The sequence below is a fragment of the Pipistrellus kuhlii genome, unplaced genomic scaffold (assembly GCF_014108245.1).
Source record: "Pipistrellus kuhlii isolate mPipKuh1 unplaced genomic scaffold, mPipKuh1.p scaffold_m20_p_13, whole genome shotgun sequence".
Taxonomy (NCBI): Eukaryota; Metazoa; Chordata; class Mammalia; order Chiroptera; family Vespertilionidae; genus Pipistrellus; species Pipistrellus kuhlii.
The window spans coordinates 46559088-46580838 of NW_023425438.1; the positions used below are offsets into that span (position 1 = coordinate 46559088).

At 56.3% G+C, this 21751-nt stretch overlaps 1 protein-coding gene across 4 annotated transcripts; it reads right to left on the reverse strand.

The window, feature by feature from the left end:
• Window positions 1-523: 523 nt before the first annotated feature.
• On the reverse strand, window positions 524-14898 carry CAPG (capping actin protein, gelsolin like). 4 transcript variants are annotated; one of them, XM_045580957.1, is made up of 10 exons: window positions 14877-14898; window positions 9521-9556; window positions 9195-9367; window positions 8951-9105; window positions 8052-8219; window positions 6398-6547; window positions 5454-5546; window positions 4182-4314; window positions 1216-1304; window positions 524-716 (listed from the first exon to the last, which is right to left on the reverse strand). In XM_045580957.1, the coding sequence occupies exons 2-10, from the start codon at window positions 9541-9543 to the stop codon at window positions 651-653; spliced, it is 1050 nt and encodes a 349-aa protein (XP_045436913.1). In that variant the 5' UTR covers window positions 9544-9556; window positions 14877-14898; the 3' UTR covers window positions 524-650. The 4 variants fall into 4 exon arrangements, with proteins under 4 accessions (XP_045436913.1, XP_036291773.1, XP_036291770.1 ...); XM_036435880.2 differs by lacking the exon at window positions 14877-14898 and adding an exon at window positions 14564-14684; XM_036435877.2 differs by lacking the exon at window positions 14877-14898 and adding an exon at window positions 14564-14628 and having other exon boundaries at window positions 9195-9364.
• Between the last annotated feature and the right edge of the window lie 6853 nt (window positions 14899-21751).

Genomic DNA, 21751 nt, shown 5'->3' on the forward strand with positions numbered 1-21751 from the left:
GATGGGACTGCTTTGGGGCAACGCCATTCTCCCTTATTTAGCTATCTAGCCTCTGATGTCCAAGCCACAAGAGCATCAACTCAGGGGCCCTAGTAATACATGACAATGTGCCGCGAAGTGACGATCAGACTGCACAGGAGGGAGATGTGCTGTTGCCTGGTGAGCATGCGTCCCTTGGAAGCAGCGGTTTATTAGGGCAGCTGAGGAAATGCTGGCTCGGACGGAGAGGCAGCCCCAGCTGGCTGCCACAACCTTCTCCCGGTTGGGAACGTGAGACTGATCTGAAGCCTCTGGCTGCAAGTGATCCTGAGCCTGGCACGGTGCCAACTCCCTATTGGGTTCACAGCAGTACCGGCCAGGCCCACGGGGACTCCCGGCCCCTCTGCCTTAATCCTGCAGAGCCGGCGCTGGCCCCTCGGAGGGGAGAGATTATCCCCTGGGCCCCACACCCCCAGCATGGGAATGAGCCCAGGTGAGTAGGTGGGGCGGGGAGAGTGAGCCCGGGCAGCAGTGCAGGCGGAGAGCGGGGGAAGCACTGGTCTCCTTTATTGAACATCTCATGGGGGCACCTCGGCACTGACCAGGCGGCAGGCGGAAGAGCAAGCAGGCGGGGCGGGGGGGGGTGGGGTGTGTGCAGCGAGACGGCCCCCTCACTTCCAGTTCTTGAAGAATTGCTTGAAGATGAGACTCTCCCGGCCCTGGGGCAGGATCTCCACCTGCAGGGACAGCAGGGGGAGACTTGCTCACAAGAATGCCCTCTCTGCCTCCACCAGGGAGGGCGGGGCTGGGGACCAGGCCTCGGTGCACTTGCTGTCCAGGCTGAGGATGCTCCTCCAAGGAGATGAGAGCTGAGAAAGATCACAGGCCACGGCCGAGGAAACGGACTGCTCCCAGGACGTAGGCAAACAGTTTGCGTGATGCACCAATTACAGATGAGCCTTATCAGCTCCTCAAAACCGTTCGTGGGGTCACCAAGCTGGGGTGGTACCAGCTTGGGACAGTGGCCTAGAAGTGCACAAGCTGCCCAACATCCTCTTGGAAAATAACATTTATGTTTTTCAAGGATTGAGGAGGGCTTCCCCGCTGGGTGGGTCTGGCAGGGAGGCCGGGCTGGCCCTCCCTGCCCCAGGCTTTCCTGCCCTCCTTGTCCGGTCTGAGCAGCAGCAGGTCAGGGAGGTGTCCCAGAGGAGGGTCGGGGCCCGGGTGTCGCCTCACCTGCGTGTTGGGGGCGTACCGCATGCGGGAGATGAAGTCCTCGGCCACTCGGAGGGCCGCCTGCCGCTCCTTCTCGTTGGCTTTTCGCCCTGGGCCACAGGAAGGAGATTTTTCAAAAGGTCAGGAACGCTTGCTAGCCCACATGCCGGTTTTTTTGTTTTGTTTTGTTTTCTTTTTTGAGGAAATCTCAGGGGGTTCCCAGAATTGCCAGTAACTTTTAATGCAAGTGGGCCAGGAGATGACAGGATTGCTGAGCTCTCTGGAGGTTTGAAGCCAGCCCCTTAAGGCTTCTCCCAGCCTGGCAGCTGAGCCAGATGACAAGTGTCCTTCTGTCCACTCATTCACTCTCCATCACACCCGGGGACACTCGTGGCATTAGAGCCATGGCCCCACCCCAGGACCCCAGCCTCCTGGGCCTACCACGTTCTGTTACCAAGCCTTCACCGTACAGCCGACCAGGGCAAAGGGTGTGACTGACTGCAGTCTGGGGCCCATAATGCCAGATAGCCGACACAGGCCCAAGAGTGATGCCAACTACGAGAAGGAATACCCCAGTCATCCGTTCTCTTCTGGAGGCAGTCCCTTAGCACAAATGGGCCCCAGCTTAAGGCATTTTCCAAGGCAGCAATATTGTCCACCGTGGTTGGCTCTCCAGTGCTAAAGACAAGCAATCCCAAATGGAACCCCATGTGGTAAACCCCACGAGACTCAGTGCCTCGCCTCAATGCAGTGTCCACCTCTCCCAGGAGCGGAATTCGGAAATCAGTCGTCCTGAATTTCCTGGTGAGCACTAGTGAGGCGTCTGCCGGATGAGACCCCCGCCCCCTAAGCAAAGGCGCCCTGGCCTGGGATAATCCGCTCTCCTCACTTCCCTGTCCCCCCAGAGAAGCCTTCCGTTTGCACAGCATTCCATTTACTAGATGGGATGCAGCCTGATTCACGTCTTAGGTCAACTGCGTTGACTTTCCTCCATTAACACTGTATCTGCAGAACCAGCTCAAGCGGCCTTACCCTCTTTCTAATGATACTGGGGTCAAAAAAACAAAATCGTTAAGTCATGCAGCCGAGGCAGGCACAGGAGAGGATTTTGAGCTGCACAACCAACGTTTCACCCCCACCTCATGGAACCAGAAAGCTGAGACTTGGCTGGAACGTGATCATCTGGGTCCTTTCAGAATCCAGGGTCTGTTGTCCAGAACGACCCGGAGTGCAGCCCTCTGACTGAAACCTGCCCGGCCAGCACTCCCCACGCCAGCCCGTCCTTCCCTTACACTACCCCCAAACCTCGCTCTGGGAGGCGATATGAGGCTTGCTTCCTATCTCCTTGCTGGTTGTCTTCCCAATAAATCTTTTTTTTTTCCTTTCCTTTTTTCTTTTCTCAAAAGCCAGTGCTGCCCTGGCCGGTGTGGCTCAGTTGGTTGAGCATGCACTGAAAAGTCACGGGTGTGATTCCCAGTCAGAGCACAAACCGGTTTGTGGTTCAATCCCAGGCTGGGTGCATACAGGAGGCAACCAATCTGATAAATGTTTCTCTCACATCGCTATTTCACACTCTCCCCTTCCCTCTCTCTCAAATCAATAAAAATCATATATAGCCCTAACGGGTTTGGCTCAGTGGATAGAGCGTCGGCCTACGGACTCAAGGGTCCCGGGTTCGATTCCGGTTAAGGGCATGTACCTTGGTTGCGGGCACATTCCCAATAGGAGGTGTGCAGGATGCTTCTCTCTCATCGATGTTTCTCTCTCAATGTTTCTCTCTCATCAATGTTTCTATCCCTCTCTCTTCCTCTCTGTAAAAAATCAATAAAACATATTTTTTTTCAAAACTAAAAAATTATATATATATATTTAAAACCCAGTGCCATAGTCCTGGCTTTAGTGCCCCTGCTTGGTAACACCACCAGCCACCAGCCACTATCCAGTCAGCTACAAATTATCTAACTTACTGTGGGGTGTCCTTCTGTGATGTGACCAGCTACCCTGATATTTTCCCCGCTGGCAAGTTTGTTTTTTCTTCTCTGGTTTATCTTCCCTAAATGGTCTGGTTCTTTGCTCAGGGTTAATTACACTCCCTTGGAGGTCTGCACACCAGCCCGCGCCTCTCCCCCGCCCCCATGCTTGGAATTGGTTCTACAGGAAAGAACCAATTGGTTCCATAAGTCGGAGGGAAAAGGCAGCCCACTACACACACACACACACACACACACACACACACACACACACACGCTTTCACTCTTAGAAACCTGCCAGGCCGCTTGCTGCTCCCGCCCTTCCCTGAAGCAACAGCATTACTGCCAGCAGCAGCCACACCTCGGACACCCAGCCCCTCTCCGTCTTCCCGGCCAGGCTGGGACTGCGCGTGTCTCTTGGCCTTGGCTGACCCTGGGTTGAGCAAATAGACTATCAAGACACTAGAAATTATCCAGTTCTGTTTTCAAGACGTTTATAACCTGGCCGGGGAGGTGAGGCGGGCTCAGGAACAGACAGGCGCGGAGGAGACGCGGAGCTCAGACACTCAGCTCCGTCCCAGCACCCCAGAGTCAGACCGAGGAACAGGCCTCTGCACCGCAGTGCCGCTGTGTCCAACCAGTCTCTTGGGAAAACAAGTTCTCCCACTTCACTGCCCACTGCATCGCGTGAGTCAATTTACCTAAAATGCCTGCCTCTCCTGGGAGCTTTCCGGGCTCCCCCCATACCGGCCCCCTCTTAGTGTCTAGTGAATCAGAATGGAGGGGGGAGGGTGTCCAGCCTTCTGTTTTCACAGGCCCTCAGCCCTCCGGCCATCCTGGGGGATGCTCACGTTTTAGGCTTCGGGGGTGGGAACAGAAAAGAGAACCCCGAGCCTGAGGGCAGGCCCAGGGTGCGGGGCCAGGAGGCTCCTTGGAAGCAGGCGGCCAGCGGGCCCTCCAGCGGGAAGCCTGCGGGGCCAGGGCAGGCCGGCTTCAGCCCAGCGTGGAGACACGTACCCTTCCAGATGTAGATCTTGCCGCAGAGCCCGTTGTCCAGCACAAAGCAGTCATCAGGGATCAGCGACTCGACGGCAAAGGGGCTGGAGTCGGCCACCTTGGTGAGGTGCATCTGTCCAGTGGCGTCAGAGACCTTGGGGAGGACGTGCCAGGTTAGTGTCAACACAGCCCCGCCCCCACGGGCCCGAGCCGAGGTCCCCGAGGAGCTGCCGGGCACATACACACACGGCACGCCTTCCACAGGTCAGGTGACCCTTAGGCTGCCCACACGGCCCGTCCCAAAGAACCCTCGGCAAAGGGCACAGAAAGCAGGTATGATGAGGACTGGACGGGTGACTGCAAAGACTGAAAATTAAAACGCTCAGCCAAAACCGGTGCGGCTCAGTGGATAGAGCGTCGGCCTGCGGACTGAAGGGTCCCAGGTTCGATTCCGGTCAGGGGCATGTGCCTTGGTTGCGGGCACATCCCCAGTAGGGGGTGTGTAGGAGGCAGCTGATTGATGTCTCTCTCTCATAGATGTTTCTAGCTCTCTATCCCTCTCCCATTCCTCTCTGTAAAAAAAATCAATAAAAATTATTAAAAAAAAAAAAAAAAAAAAAAAAGAAGAAGAAGAAATTAAAACGTTCAGAATGAGCATCACTGACACCTGTTCCAACAGAAATGTCTTCTTTGTCCCCTAGGAGAAACCCTATTTGGGCTTCTGCCTGCATCCGTGTATCCCAAATAGTTATTCTTTTTATAAAAAAAAAAAAAAAAATGCTTGTCACCTCTCAGTTTGAAAGGCTATTTTTAGACTACAAGGGCCCGGGGTTGGATCACCCTCCTCGCAGCACACAGAACTAACCTCCGTCCGGGGTCCAGGGTCCGGGGTCCGGGGAGGAAGTGCCTCCTGCACCACAGCCCCTCCCACGGCCCAGGCCAGGGAAGCAGACGGGACAGGGAGGCCGGCAGCCCCAGGCCCCCATCACCCTCACTGCTGCAGCCCAGGGGCCCCAAATCCACTTGGAAATGAAGTGGATGCCACGTGACAAATAAATGCAAAGATTCAAAGAGCAAAGCTCAGCATCGTCAGATGTCCTTCTCCGAGACCGGGCCGGCAGTGGAGCAGCATTTATCTCCTCAGAAGGGCCCCACATCCACCCCCATCCTCCGCTCACTCCAGCCCTCTAAACCGCCCCGCTGCCGGGACCAGACCTCCCCCTGCGCCTTCCTCTCCCTCAGCCCCCGCGGCACCCACCCCTGCCTGGTCCCCGGCAGGCCCCGCACGCCCACCTTATACAGAGCTGCTGCGTGGGCGTTAGTCTGGTCGGCCCTGAGGTCTTCCTCGGGGTTGCCCTCCTTCAGAGCAGGCTTGGGGCCCAGGACCTGCAGGAGTCAGGGAAGACTGGGTTCGCAGGGATCCTTGGCCCCTGGCCCCCACCTCCCCAACCCGTCACGCCCAGGGACACGGCCTCAGTGGGGCACACTGGCCTGCACAAGGCACCCAGCACAGTTGAGGGCTGGGTCCAGGCCACCCCACCTGCCAGGCCCCCACAGGGGTGCTTTACGCTGAACCACACTGAGGCACCCTGAGAACTAGCCACGAGCAGCAGCCACGACGCCCCCGCCCAGTCCTCACTGACCGCCCTCCTGCCCCCCAAGCCCATCACAGCTCCCCTCCCGCCCCCCCAGCCCATCACAGCTCCCCTCCCGCCCCCCCCAGCCCATCACAGCTCCCCTCCCGCCCCCCCAGCCCATCACAGCTCCCCTCCCGCCCCCCCAGCCCGTCACAGCTCCCCTCCCGCCCCCCCAGCCCGTCACAGCTCCCCTCCCGCCCCCCCCAGCCCGTCACAGCTCCCCTTCCCCCCCAGCCCGTCACAGCTCCCCTCCCGACCCCCCCAGCCCATCACAGCTCCCCTCCCGCCCCCCCAGCCCGTCACAGCTCCCCTTCCGCCCCCCCAGCCTGTCACAGCTCCTCTCCCGCCCCCCCAGCCCGTCACAGCTCCCCTCCCGCCCCCCCCCAGCCCGTCACAGCTCCCCTTCCGCCCCCCCTAGCCCGTCCACAGCTCCCCTCCTGCCCCCCGTAGCCCGTCACAGCTCCCCTCCCGCCCCCCCAGCCCGTCACAGCTCCCCTCCCGCCCCCCCCAGCCCATCACAGCTCCCCTCCCGCCCCCCCCAGCTCGTCACAGCCTGTCTCCCAGCTCCCCAGCAGAGGCCTCCCATCCCCGTCCCCTCACCTGGACCATCTCGGCGGGCTCCTCCCCGTCGGCGACGATCTCCACCTGGGCCTTGCCCTGCCGCTCGCTGTCCCGGATGGCCAGGGCCAGGTCCCGCGCCTTGTTGCGCTCCAGGATGTTGGATTTGCCACCGCACCAGACGAAGATGTTCTGTCGGAGGGGAGGCCGGGTGAAGAAGGCTTCTCTGAGCACGGCGATGACAACACCTGCAAGTGTTTCTCTGCCCAGCCACACACACCCCCCTCCTCCCCGTCTCCCTCCTGCTTTATTTTTCTCCAGATCACTGATCAGCATGTATTTCCACATCTCTGTCTTGTGTATAATCTATCTCCCATGAATAGAAAGTAAGCTTCCTTAGGACATGAGTGTTTCGTTTCGTTTTGTTTTGCTTTGTTCATTGCTGTATGCCCAGTGCTAAAACAGAGACTGGCACACAGTTAGGCACAAAATGGATGAATGAATGAATGAATGGGTGAATGCCATCCTTGAGCATCCTACCTGCACCCCTGCCAGGCACAGCCCTCATCCCCTCTCAAGCCGGTCCTCCCGCCTCCATCTCATTGCTTCTAGTCCTCCTTCCATTTCTGCCCACAATCTTTGGCACCACAAGATGGGGTCCAGCCCTGGCCAGGTGGCTCAGTTGGCTGGGCATCGTCCCATGTGCAGAAAGGTTGCTGGTTCGATTCCCAATCAAGGCATGTGCCCAGGTTGTGGGCTTGATCCCTGATAGGAGGCGTGCAGGAGGCAGCCGATTGATGTTAACATTTCACATGGATATTTCTCTCTCTCTCCTTTTTCTCTCTAAAAAAATCAATAAACTACTTAACAACAAACAAAAAAATGTGATCTAGACTCTTCCAACCATAGTCAGACTCCTCATGACCTGGGTCTCACCCTCCTTAGTAATTTTGATGCCATGGCTCCTGTCCCCACCCTGTCCCTCCTGTGGGCAGGCATGTCTGCACCTCCCCTGCCTCAGTGCTCGGCTCACCTGTCCCTTCACCGGGACGGCACTTCCCCTCCATGAAGCACCTTCCTGGTCATTGGCTCTGGCTCAGGTGTAAGAGCCCCACCCTCCCCAAGCTCCCCCAGCACGGTCACTGCCTCTCAGCACACCCCGCCATGGATCCCTGCAGTGACAGGCTGCCTCAGGGCTGCCTCCCCAGGGCAAGCAGTTAGTGGGGCCTGGGCTGGGCCATCACACTCACTGAGTGAAAGGACGAGTGAGGAAGTGAATGGATGGTCTGGCAGCAGCTAACTCAGAGGCCCAGCGGCTCTAGATCAGCGGTCGGCAAAACCGCGGCTCACAAGCCACATGTGGCTCTTTGGCCCCTTGAGTGTGGCTCTTCCACAAAATAAAGTTTAAGTTTAAAAAATGGGGCTCTCAAAAGGAATTTCAATCATTGAACTGTTGATATTTGGCTCTGCTGACTAATGAGTTTGCCAACCACTGCGCTAGGAGGAGGAGGGCCAGCTGCGTGCCCCTGGCTAGACCGCAGAGGGAGGTTTCTGGCCTGAACACACAGACGTTTCTAACGGCTGGAGCGGCCCCACGTGGAAGGGACTCGGACTCACAGCGGCTCAGCGGCTCTCCCTCTCCCCTGGTCCGCGGTCCGGCCCTTCCACAGCGCGGCCCATCCGCCTGCCCACCCACCTGGCCCAGGTCCAGGATGAAGCAGTCGCCGGTGTTGAAGCTGCCCCAGCTCAGCGCCCGCTCGGTGGCGCGGATGTTCTTCTTCCCCTTCACCTGGTACAGCTTCCTGACGGCCTCCGGGGCGGCCTCCGCGGAGATCTTGTGAAAGGCCGACTCCACGCCGCCCTCCTGCAGCCAGGGCACAGCCTCAGCGGGCTGGCGGGGGGCCCAGCGCCCGCCCCCCGCACCCACTCATCCACCGGGAGACGGACCCTGCCCCCCCCCCTCACCCCTCCACCGGGAGACGGACCCTGCCCCCCGCACCCCTCCACCGGGAGACGGACCCTGCCCCCCGCACCCCTCCACCGGGAGACGGACCCTGCCCCCCGCACCTCTCCACCGGGAGACGGACCCTGCCCCCCGCACCCCCGCACCCATCCACCGGGAGACGGACCCTGCCCACCCCCGCATCCATCCACCGGGAGATGGACCCTGCCCCCCCCCCGCACCCCTCCACCGGGAGACGGACCCTGCCCCCCGCACCCCTCCACCGGGAGACGGACCCTGCCCCCCGCACCCCTCCACCGGGAGACGAACCCTGCCCCCGCCCCTTGCACCCATCCACCGGGAGACGGACCCTGCCCCCGCCCCTTGCACCCATCCACCGGGAGACGGACCCTGCCCCCCCCCCCGCACCCATCCACCGGGAGACGGACCCTGCCCCCCCACCCCGCACCCATCCACCGGGAGACGGACCCTGCCCCCCCACCCCCACCCATCCACCGGGAGACGGACCCTGCCGCCCGCACCCATCCCACCGGGCAGACGCTGGGAAGGACTCGGCCCTGAGGGCACCCGGGCCCCTGCAGGCTGAGGACCAGCAAGCGGGCGGGCTCGGGAGGAGCCGCGGACGGGCTGACCTGGTACTTGAGGCCCCGCGGGAAGTAGCTCATGAAGAGGTCGGACTCATTGCCCTGCACCTCGCGGTGCTGCACCGGCCGCTCCCCCAGCAGCGTGTTGAGGTGCACGGCCAGCACCGCGCAGGCTCCCTGCTCATCCCGGGAGGACTGCTGGCCTGGTGGGGGGAGGGGGGAGGGAGGGCCAGGCCCGTGAGACCGGGCCAGCCTGGGGGCCCGGCCCCCGACCCGGCGGGCCCTCCCTCACCTATCCACAGGTGCAGGTGGGAGAACTCCTCCGTGCCGTTGTACAGCACCAGGTAGGAGTCCCCCGAGAAGAAGACGCCCTGGTTCTCGGGGGCCACGGGCACCGGCTTCATCTTCTCCACCCGCCATACGTACAGGCCGGGGTCCTGCACCGACGTCGAGAACGGAGAGCTGCTGTGGGAGGAGAGGGGAGCGGCCTGGAGCAGAGAGACCTGGGCAGGCCCGGACCGCGATGTGGGGAGGAGGGGTGCACGGAGGAGAGGCAGCCTTGGAAATGAAGGAGGGGAGGGGTGGGAGGGGAGGGAGGGGATGGGGTGCACAGCCTACCTCTGGGGGATGGGCGTGTACATGCTGTCTCCAGACCTGGAAAGAGAGAAGAAGCCGTTATTATTACAGATGTCATGACGACCACCCTTCACGGTGGTCCCAAGGGGCCCTCCACATTGGCCGAGCGGTTTCATGTTTGTCAGCTTCTTCACCTCCAAGAGCACAAGAGAGTACACCTGGCTCCATACGCTGGCAAAGAAACCAAAGAAACGGAGGCTCAGCGAGCCCAAGTCCAAGGGCACACAGCTAGCAAGTGGCTAGGGACACTGGGTGTCTGGCTGCCGGGCCAGTGTCTTCCCCTTGCTGTGACCACTGAGCCACACCTCTCTTCTGCTTCCAGGCCTGGGCATGGCATGGGGCTGGAATGCAGCACTCTGAGCAATAACTGCTTATGTTATAAAGTCTAAAGTCAATGACTTAAGTTTACACACACACACACACACACACAAAAAGCAAATTAAACCCAAAATAATAAAAAGAAAACCTATACTAATAAAAGGCTAAATACAAATTGGTCACACACCCTCACAGTAACAACCGAACAGCAGGCTGTGTGGGGTGACAAGGGGACCATGTGCCCCCCTGCCTGGCTGGCTTGACCGGGACCTCAAGGTGCACCCCTAGTGCTGGGTCAGGGGAACTCAGGCCGCGCCCCCACCCAGTGGGGCTTGACGGGGGACCTGAGGCTATGCTCCCCCCTCTGCCTGGCAGGGCTTGATAGGGGATCTCAGGCCGTCCTCTACCTGGTGGGGCTGGATGGAAGACCTCAAGGCACGCCCCCCCACCCTGATCTAGGCTGGGGGACCCACACCCCCCGTCCTGGCACGAGGCCTGGAAACCAGAGGCTATCTATGCTCCCTGCCTGGCAGGACTTGACAAGGGTGGGACTGTCTGGGTCTGGATCTAACCCAATGTGGGGGGCATGGCCTGGCCGGGTCTGGGTCTCACTCGATTTAGAGGTGCATGTGGGTGGGTGGGGACTTGACTCTGGGTTCCGTGGTGTGCCCCAGACTCTAACAGGAGGAAGGTTTTAAACATTCTACTAATTTTCTTTTATCTCTGATGCTTCTATTATAGAGAAAGGGCAAAAAGCAATATTAAATTATTTCCTCTAATTAATCTCCTTTTAATGTGCACAAATTTTGTGCATCGGGTCACTAGTATAAAGAATAAAACAGCCAAAACCGGTTTGGCTCAGGGGATAGAGCATCGGCCTGCGAACTGAAGGGTCCCAGGTTCGATTCCGGTCAAGGGCATGTATATTGATTGCGGAGGCAGCAGGAGGCAGCTAGCTGGTCGATGTCTCTCTCTCATCAGTGTTTCTAGCTCTCTCTCCCCCTCCCTTCCTCTCTGAAATAAATATAATTAAAAAAAGAAAACACAACTTTTGCCGAAACTGGTTTGGCTCAATGGATAGAGTGTTGGCCTGCGGACTGAAAGGTCCCGGGTTCGATTCCGATCAAGGGCATGTACCTTGGTTGCGGGCACATCACCAGTGGGGGGTGTGCAGGAGGCAGCGGATCAATGATTCTCTCTCATCAATGTTTCTAACTCTCTATCCCTCTCTCTTCCTCTCTTTTAAAAAAATCAGTAAAATATATTAAAAACAAAACAAAACAAAAAACACAACTTTCAAAGCCCTGACCCAGTATCAAAACAAAAAATAAACAAATGAAAGAAAGTTTTAGCGAACTTCCTTAACCTGATAAAAGGTACCTACCAAAACAAAACAAAACAGAAAAACGAAAAACCCTAAAGCTAACATTAAACTTAGCACCTTCTCTAAGGTACTCAGTCTCTAAGTCTAAACTCGCTCTGAGAAATGGCAGCCATCCTGGAGCATCAGCCACCACTTCTGCATCCGGCTCCCTTCAAACCAGAGCGACGAACCTCATCTCTACTCTGTAGGTCGGGAACTGCAACTTTTTGGGGACAAAAATTACTCAAGGGAAAAAATGCTAAAGGCAAGCACTTTAAACATATATCAACTTTTTTAAAAAGAGCGTTATCCTGATGTGCCAAGGATTTGGGTTCAATCCTGGATCAAGGCACATATAAGAATCAACTAATGAATGCATAAATAAGTGGAACAATAAATCTCTCTTTTCCCCCTGAATCAATTAATAACATTCTTTTAAAAATAATACAAATATGCAAATGCAGTGGCGACAGCTTCACGCACTGTCTCTTTCGTGTGTTCCCATTACTAGAGCGTTTCTTCTTTTGGCTTAAAATGAAGAGCCCACACCAGCTAGTACTGCAACACAGCATTTTAAAAAACATTGATTTGAGAGAGAAACCTCAATTTGTTGTTCCACTCATTTATGCATTAAAAAAAATTTAATACGGGAGGACATGCTTAGAAAGAGGAGGAGAGGGGGTAAGGAGAAGGAGAGAGAGAGGGAGAGGAAGAGGGGTGAAACATTTATGTGTGAGAGAACATTAATTGCTTGCCTTCTATACATGCCCAACCTGGGATCGAACCCGCAACCCAGATATGTGCCCTGACCGGGAATCGAACCTGCAACCTTTCAGTATATAGGACGATGCTCAACCGACTGGGCCACTTGGTTGAAGAGGCAAACGGGCACCATCAGGAGACGCTTGGGGGCTGGGAAAGCAGAGGAAAGTCTCTGGTGGAGGGGCCCGAAGAGCAGGGGCTCAGAGGGAGAGCCCAGGTAGATGATGACTTCCTTTTCCACTCTAACTTGCCACACAGCTGAAGGCATTTTTTGGAACCACACTTCCCCCCCAGGGGGGCGGCAGTGAGCGGGAGGCTGGAGCAGGAACCTGTAACACTTCTCTGTCCCCACAGGGAGTCACATGCTGTGCCCACATCCCCTGCAACAGGCTGCGGCCTGTGACTCAGGCCTGAGGCGGCGAGGCCACTGCCCTGGCCCTCGCCGGTGGGGGGTGGGGCCGGGGTGGAACAGAGATGGTGTGACCCAGAGGACCCACCTCAGCTTTGCTGCTTTTCACCCTGAGATACGGATCTGAGAGCTCAGGCCACAGCCCAAAAGCAGGCAGCCACGGGCCCCGGGAAGGCCGCCTGCTCCGTCCTCACCCTGGCTCTCCACCGTGGCTGCGCGTTAGGATTACCTCAGGATCTTATACAAACGGGGGTGGCCTGCCAGCCTGTGTGGCTCAATGGTTGTGAGCATCAATCCATGAACCAGGAAGTCAGGGCTCCATCCCCAGAAGGGGCGTGCAGGAGGCAGCTGATGAATGATTCTCATCACTGATGTTTCTCTCTCTCCCTCTCTCTCCCCTTCCCTTCCTCTCGGAAATCAATAAGAATATTAAAAACAAAACAAAAAACAGGGATGCCCAAGCCCCAGGCGGGAGACTTGGGTCCCACAGGTCCGCAGGGGGCCGTGCACCAGCACGTTGCATGTCCCAGGCGATTCTGACGCAGCCAGTGAGCCGCCCAGACCTGGGCCTCACACTTGCCTGCACGTCAGAATCACCTGGAAGGCTGTAAAAAAAAAAAAATCCCAGCGTCACAGGCCACCTAGCAGACCAGTTCAAACCAGACTGAGAGACTCCAGGTGCCCCTCGGGCACCCGGTCAGAGCTGACACCCGCTGACCCCTCAGGTCCCCGCCCCCCAGCCTGCTGCTCCGGCCTCACCGGCAAGGCCCACCTCACATCGGCCTTGCTCCCTCCCATCCCTCTGCCCAAGCCCATGGTCCCTGGAGCCTCCTCAGTGGGCACCTCCTGCCTCCTGCCCATCACAGCCCCTGCACCCACGCCCTGCCCATATCACGTCCCAGGAGCTTCCAGGGCGTTTGGTGGCCGGGCCTTCGGAGGTGTTCTCCCAGCCCTCGCACCGGGGCCACACGCTTCAGTCCCGCTCGTAGGCTCCCTCAGAGCCGGCCTGACCGCCTTGTGGCTCAGCCAGAGGAGGGACGGGCCTGAGGGCCCTGCATTCCTCACCGAAGGCTCTACCCCCGGGCAGGATGGGGGTGGTGGGGCAGAAATGAAGAACAACCTGTGGCCCTGCTCTGCCTGGAGGGGCCATGAGCAGGGAGCCACCACAGCCAGTGGGAGCGCAGACACACGGCCCTGGGTGGGGGATGGCACAGAATCCTGGGCCTCAGGGCCTCAGCCTTAGAAGGAACCTGAATGCCGCCCTGCAGGGGCTCCAGCTATCGGACCAGACGGAGCTGAGAGCGCAGGGCTGAGCAGAGTGAGGCAGGCTGGAGCAGGGACCCAGTCAGCCATCCCGGGTCGGGTCGGCGTGGGAGGGCATGCCCTGGAGCGGGGCGGGGGCTGCTGCTATGCCTACATTTCAGGCAGTGCCTGGAGGCTGTCAAAAGACAAAAGTCCTCTGCTGTGTCCTTGCTCCCTGATTCCACTGACCCCCAACAGGCCCCTTGGCCTCCCAGGCCCAGGGTGTCCCTCCTGTGGAACGGAGCAGTCCCCACCACTCCCCCAACCACTCCCCGAAACACTCCCCCAAACTCCAGACACACACACACACACACACACACACACACACACACACACCCCGTTCGGGAAGCTGCCTTCTCTCTCACCGCTCCTGGGCGGTGTACTCCCTCCCCACTCCACCCCATACCAATAGGACCCCCTCCCAACTCCCCCTTCACCCCTCCCCCTTCATCCCCTCCTCTTCCCACACCCCAGGCAGCCCGCAGGTCCTCCGCAGGATCTGGAATTCAAATGTTTGGCCTGCTGGGGCCCCTCCCCAGCCACTCCACAGTCACCCCTCAGTGCGGTCTTAGGGACAGGGGTGCCCTCTAGTCTGAGAGCATTTCCAGCCGGCGAGGGCCTTCTGGGGTGCAGCCACTCGGGGAGGCGGCCTCCGGCGGGAGGCTGTCGCCAGCACTCACACCCAGGACAAGCCCCCGCCCCGTGCAGGAGTTCCCCATCAGGACCCTGATCCCACCCATCACTCCTCCCGCCAGGCGGGGCGCGGCGCCTGGCAGAAAGCTGCCGGGACACAGCGGCTCCCAGCCCCAGCGGCTCCTTCCGACCCTGGCAGCCAGCCCAGCGCCCGCCAGGGTCCCGGCCAGCCCGTCACCTTTCCGCAGCGCCGATTCCGCTTCTACTTTCCAGGCTCCGCGTCCTCCCTTCCTGCCCCACCCCGGCCTCTCACTTCCTTCTGGCTCCCTGGGCTGCCCCACCCACCTGCCCCACCCGCTCCGACCCTGTTGGCAATGTGGCCCGCGGGTTCCAGAGACACCCACGGGGAGCCGAAGTCCACCCCAGCCGGGGGGCGGGGCGGGGCGGGGGGGGGGTCCTCCCTGGGGGCTAAGCCAGCTGCCCCCCTCCCCCGGATCGGCATCCACCGGAGCAGGGCCACTGGAGGCCACCCGCCGGCCTGTTGCACTCACCAGCCTCAGGCAGGCCGTCTGCCCGCGCCAGCCTCCGCGGGGTTAGTCACTTCTCCCGGGTGGGGTTCCCGCCTCTGCAGGGACTTATCCCTCCTCCCCTGACTGGCCTTTTTCCTTGCCTTGAATGCGTTGTTTTTTCTTTCACCTCCGATGGGGAACTGGAATCCTGTGCCCGTGGTATCCGAGTCCACACTGTGTCCTGCAGGCTGAGCCCTTCAGTGTGCCCGGCCGGCTTCTCCTCCCTCCCCCGACCATCACCGTCCGTCCATCCCTCCGTCCGCCAGTCTCCTGCCGGGCCCTCGGGGGGCAGCAGTGACAAGGGAGGTCCTGCCTGCACCCAGGGGCCACCCTCCTGCACACAACACATCAGAGGGCCCTGGCCTCCTCTGGTCCAACTCGCCCACCTCCCAGAGGAGGGAACTAAGGCCCGAGGCTCGGGTGACCTGCCCACGGCCATGCAGGGAGCCGAGGCCGAGCCCGGGAGCTTCCCTTCCCTCTGAGCCACGCAGAAGGCTGCGGCGGGGCCCGCGTGGGCCCCGGGAGGAAGTGAGCACCAGTTACACAGCTGCACACGCGTGGCCGCTCAGCCAGGGCTGGCCCCTGTCCTGGACACAGGCCGGCCCGGTCCAGGGCCGGTCAGCAGCCACTCAGAGATCCAGGCCCCACACAGGAGGAAGCGGTGTGAGCAGTGAAACGAAATCAGTGCGTGTGCTCAGAGTTTCTGGACCAGAGCAAGAGGGGAAGTTACACGTTCTCTTCACAGAAACGCAAAGTTAAATGTTCTCTTCAAAGACATGCAGTCTGGGAAGGGGGCAGCTGGTGTCGGAGTGTCTCAGCGGCCAGACTGCTGGCATTAAAAGTAGGGTCCTCTGGGCTGGCACCCCAGGGGAGCCAGGGGCGGGCAGGTACACCGGTGCAGTGGAAAGAGTCGAACAGTTTGGCTACTTACCTGCTGTGCTTCCTGGTTCCGGAGCCTCCGTGTGCCCTGTCTGTGAAATGGGCATAAAGCTAAGTGGGAAGTTTAAAATAGATCCTATAATGAATGGCAAGTGATAGATGCTTAATAAACCTAGACTTTTTCCTCTTCCCAACACTGAAAATTGCTAGGAGGACCCTGTTAGATCTGATCGAATAATTGAATCGATGCCCCTGCCCCTGGGAACTGACCTTCACGACCTGCATTCCCTTTTGCTTAGGCCACAGTCCACTTGCTAAGTCCATGCCCTTTCTCCTCCAGATCCACCCAGAGAGTGAGTGTCCCTCGAAAAAGCCCGCCTTGAGTTCTTTAAGCCTGGCTGGTGTGGCTCAGTGGTTCGTGTGGACCTATGAACCAGGAGGTCACGGTTCAATTCCTGGTCAGGGCATATGCCCCACCCAGGAATTGTGTGGGTAAATCACATTTAGAGTAGAAAAGTAATTCCTAGAAGAAATGGGCGTGGCAAGCTCCCAGGAGGGAGAGCACGGGGTCCTCCATCCTGAGGGATTAAGGGCAGGTCCCGGGGAATGACCTGAACAGCACAGCCAGCAGGTTTCCAGGTGTGTCCTTTCGGGGTGGGGTCTCCGCTGATTGATTGCCGGCACCAGGGCAGCGGGTGATTATTCCACGCAGCCGGTCAGCCGTGGCCGTTTTCTTGCTAAACTGGGCCTGGAGCTGAAATGCCCTGAGGCCCAGACCTTATCTCTCAGGAGGAAAGGTCAGCGGGCCCAAACGGTATGGCCAGCAATTGGCTAGGGGAGCAGAAGTCACCCTGGGGGTGAGGCCCCTCCCTATGACTGGATGGTCCCTTGCTAGGCTTCCCATGCAGGTGACCCGTGCCTGGCCCAGCATCCTCGCTCTGCCCATGTCCACCTGCCTACAGCACAAGGATACACACGCTAAGGACATTAACAAGACTCTAAAACTTGTTTTTACCAGAATCGCATTTCCCCTCCTGTCTGGTCTACCCCAGCAGGAATGCTCAATTTGTCCCAAGCGCAGTAAAAGCTTTCGTTAGCCCAGACCCGCCCTCTCCCGCCCCTCCTGACCGGAAGCCAGGGGACATGAGTAGTCATGCGGGGCACCCCAAAAAGGAAAGGGGGGAAACGGGGCGCCCCGACACGGTGGCCCTGGAGCAGCAACATCCTCCTGCCCCTACAGGGGGAGCCCTGGCAGGCACCCTGGCGGCCAGCCCCCTAAGGGCTATGTTCCCGCCAGCGCCTGCCCCTCCCCTCCCCCACGTGAGCCAGCAGATGCCACTTGGAGGGAGCTGGAGGGCGGGCGGGTGGCTCAGCCTGCTGGGGACGCTGCTGTGTGCCTTGTCCCCGCCTGTGTGAGCCCTGACCCCCCCTGGGTGCACCCTGTCCCCCCAACCGTCCCTCCCGGGTAGGGAAACACGAAGAATTGTGGCGGCTACTGGGAAAGCTGAGACAACCAGGCTAGGGAACTGCTAGGGAACTGCCGTCACAACCTGGCCAATCAATGGGTGGACCTTTGGCTTCAGTCAAGCTTTATCAGTTACTGTTTCTTGAGCGCCCACTATGCTTTAAAAATGATCTTGGTTGCTCCTCACACCCACCATCATTTAAAAAAACACACACATTTTATTGATTTTTTTACAGAGAGGAAGGGAGAGGGATAGAGAGCTAGAAACATCGATGAGAGAGAGACATCGATCAGCTGCCCCCTGCACACCTCCCACTGGGGATGTGCCCACCGCCAAGGTACATGCCCCTGACTGGAGTTGAACCTGGGACTCTTCAATCCACAGGCTAATATTCTATCCACTGAGCCAAACCGGTTAGGGGACACCCACCTTCATTACTGTGCTTAAGACATGAAGATTCAGGGAGGCTCAGGCAGGGAGGTGCTGCTGTAAGGAACGTCCAAACTTGTAGAGACTTTTTATGAGTTTATCTGAGCCAAACTGATGACAATTGCCAGGAAGCAAAATCTCAATAAACTTAGAAAATGACCCAGAAAATGGCACTTTCACAGCTTAGTTTATCCATTAGAATCAAAGGAGAGGTAAGGGGAGTTAGGTACGTGCTGAAAGGCCCAGAAACACGGTGAGAGTTTAAGAAGAGAAAGGTGGCCCTAGCAGGTTTGGCTCCGTGGATGGAGCATCTGCCTGCTGACTGAAGGGTCCGGTCCAGTTCTGGTCAAGGGCACATGCCTGGGTTGCGGACTTGTAGGGGATGTGCAGGGGGCAGCCAATCAATGATTCTCTCTCATCATTTTTTATATGAATGTGGAAATTTATTATGATAAAGGCATTCAAATAAATAGGGAAAGATTGCTCAAATGTTGAGACTGAATTGGGTGAAAACATAATCTCTCTCATCCCTGATGTTCCCCTCTCTCTCTCTCCGAGAGAGAAACACATACTTCTCTTGCGCTGATGGGATGCTGCCTGTGAGACAAGGAGACTTCGGCTCTTGTCTTCTTGAAGGAAAGAGTTCAATCGAGAGACAAAGTGCAGCCCTGGCCGGTGTGGCCCAGTGGTAGCCCCACTGCTTCCCTGGTTGCAAGTCCCTTAAAGGGGAGACGGGAAGGGGAACGGTGTGGGCACGCTCCCCTGGGAAGAGCCTGCCCTGGGTCCTTCCTCCTCTTCCTTCTCTCTCTTGCAGGTGGACATCTCAGGGAGGGTCTCAGTAGAACATGCATCAGTTTTCCACGCGTGCCTTTTCCGGGTCGTGGTCTCCACTGGTTGCTCAGCACCATGGGAGGGGTCATTAGTCACTGCAGCTGGTCCTGAGGCGGCCACCTTGTCATTAGTCTGGTTTTTTTGCTTTTGGGGGCCTGAAGCTGAAATAAACTGACGCCTAGATGCTATCTCCAGGGAGGAAAAGGTCAGGGGCACAAACTGCCTGAGCAGCCGTCTTCGAGGAGAGGAAAAGTCACCCTGGGGGTGAAGTTCTTGTCTTCCCAGCTTTGCCCCTTGCTAGGCATCCTGGGCTTTCTGGTGAGTTTCGGTACCTAGCCCATCGTCCTTGCTCTGCTCTAACTGCCTGTAACAGGTAGAGGGTAGCTAGCATTTATAGCTCATAAAGATAGTGTGTGGGGGATAAGATAACAGTGAGGGTGCTGTGGTCTCCAGCTCTGGTGCAGAGAGATCTGGAGAAGACATTTCAAAGGAATGTTATCTTCGATGCAAAAAGACAAAAGGCAGACTTACGCAAGGTAAAGACTGACCTTTGTCAAGGAAGCCATAGGCCTGGGCGTGATCACCTGCCATGACTTGCTTTTAGTTAGACATGTTTGTGTGTAGACCATCTTATGCGATTACTTGTGGTCTCTGAATGTGTAAGGCCTGCCATGCGGGCCTCCCCTGAGCTTGTCCTTCAGTAGGTGGCCCCCTTTGTGCCCATACGTCCCCCTTTTTGTCATAAATCATTCTGAAGGATACACTAATGACCAACCTCCTGGTTGGATCACGTGGTCCCACAGTCACTAGGAAGTTTCAGTGTCACTGTGTTGCTGCAATGGTGGGCCATTTGGATGAAGGTCAGGGCTGAATTTTTCTCCAAAGGAAAAGGCATGTAAATGGGAGGCAGTCTGATCTTATGGGCCTTCATTAAGAAAACACTCAGGCGAGCACTCTCCCTCCTGGGAGTGCTCCCACACCTTTTCCTTCCCCTTCCCCTTCCCCTTGCCCCTTTCCTCCCACCCAGGCCCAATACCACTACCCTCCTCACTCCCAAGCTCCAAGGGCCCTTTCTTTACCTCTGTGATTTTTAAAAATATATATTTTATTGATTTCAGAGAGGAAGGGAGAGGGAGAGAGAGGTAGAAACATCAATGATGAGAGAGAATCATTGATTGGCTGCCTCCCGCCCCCCCGCCCGCCCCCCCTCCCCCCAATTGGGGATCCAGCCCCAGGCATGTACCCTTGGCTGGAATAAAACCTGGGAGCCCTCAGTCCGCAGGCCAGTGCTCTACCCACTGAGCCAAACCAGTTAGGGCTACTTCTGTGATTTTATAAATAAATGTTCTCTCAGAAAAAAAATAAATAAAAACACTCTGGGTCATTTCTGACCTACAAGTATCAGGATCCTAATAAAAACACTCTGGATCATTTCTAACCTACAAGTATCACTTTTCTGTATTTTGCATCTAGTACAGTTTATTTGCAGTTTGAGGGCACACCATACACCTTTTTAGTTTTCACAACTGAAACATGAGATGGGTTCTCATTTACTGGTGTTATTATTATTATTATTTTAATGTGGCCCACCTATTGGAAGCCTTCAAGAGTTGTTCATTATTAATCTGATTCCTGCTTGTTGTGCAATTGGGGACTGTAATATTATGGTTTAATTAGGCCAAAAGTTGTAAAAACACAACGGTATAAATGACAATTACCATCTAAAAGTTTCCAGAAGCCAGGAGGACTGTAAGAGTTTCCTAAGTAAATTCCCTGTGTGTCGGTAGCTATGTAGGCAGCCATTTTTTTTTTTTTCTTACAGCCACTTCGTAACAAGACAACCAAAGGGGTTTGGGATGCCTGACTAAGCAGAGACAGGATTGAATCATACATGAGCGTTTATTCCAATAATGCTACCCTGTTTCCCCGAAAATAAGACAGTGTCTTATATTCATTTTTTCTCCCAAAGTTGCACTAGATCTTATTTTCAGCAGATGTCTTATTTTCGGGGAAACATGGTAGAATATGGGAGAGCAGCAGGTCATTTACAAAAATCTGCCCTACCCCTCCCCACTAGCCAGCTCCTTATACTGGGCAGAAGGGCAAAGATTATATAAAAGCATCCAAACCCATTCAGATGGCCAAGAGATGTGAAAAGATACTCAATCTCACTAATTACCAGAGAAGTGAAAATTGAAACCACAATGAGATATCACCCCACACCTGTCAGAATGGCTATCAACAATAAATCAACAAACAACAAGTGTTGGCGAGGATGTGGAGAAAAGGGAACCCTTGTGCACTGTAGGTGAGAATTCAAATCAGTGCAGACGTTGTGGGAAACAGAATGGAGGTTCCTCAAAAAATAAACAATGGAACTGCCTTATGACCTAGCAATTCCACTTCTGGGCGTATATCCAAAGAAATCCGAAACAATAATTTGAAGAGATATACGCCCCCATATTAATTGCAGCATTACTTACAATAGCCAACATATGGAATCAACCCAAGTGCCCATTAATAAATGATTGGATAATAAAATAATATATATGAATATGATTCAGCCATTAAAAAGAAGAAAGCCTTACTGTTTGTGACAGCATGGATGGACCTAGAGAGTATTATGCCAAGTGAAAGAAGTCAGCCAGAGAAAGACAAGTACCATATGATTTTACTTAAATGCAAAATCTAAAGAACAAAATAAATGAACAAACAAAATAGAACAGACTCATAGATACAGAGAACAAACTGATCGTTGCCACAGGGGAGGGGAGCTGGGGGACTGGAGAAAAAGGTGAAGTGGCCTGGCTCAGTGGTTGAGCATTGAGCTATGAACCAGGAGGTCACAGTTCAGTTCCTAGTTAGGGCACATGCCCGGGTTGTGGACTCAATCCCCAGTGTGGGGTGTGCAGGAGGCAGCTGATCAATAATTCTCTCTCATCATTGATGTTTCTATCTCTCCTCTCCCTCCTTCTCTGAAATCAATCAATAAAAATATATTTTTTTTTAAAGAAAAGAGCTGAAACTGGTTTAGAGCGTCGGCCTGTGGACTGAAAGGTACCGGGTTCGATTCTGGTTGCAGGCACATCCCCAGTAGGGGGTGTGCAAGAGGCAGCTGGTCGATGACTCTCTCTCATCGATGTTTCTAACTTTCTATCACTCTCTCTTCCTCTTTGCTAAAAATCAATAAAATATATTAAAAAAAAAGAAAAAGGTGAAGTGATTAACAAGTACAAATTGGTAGTTACAAAT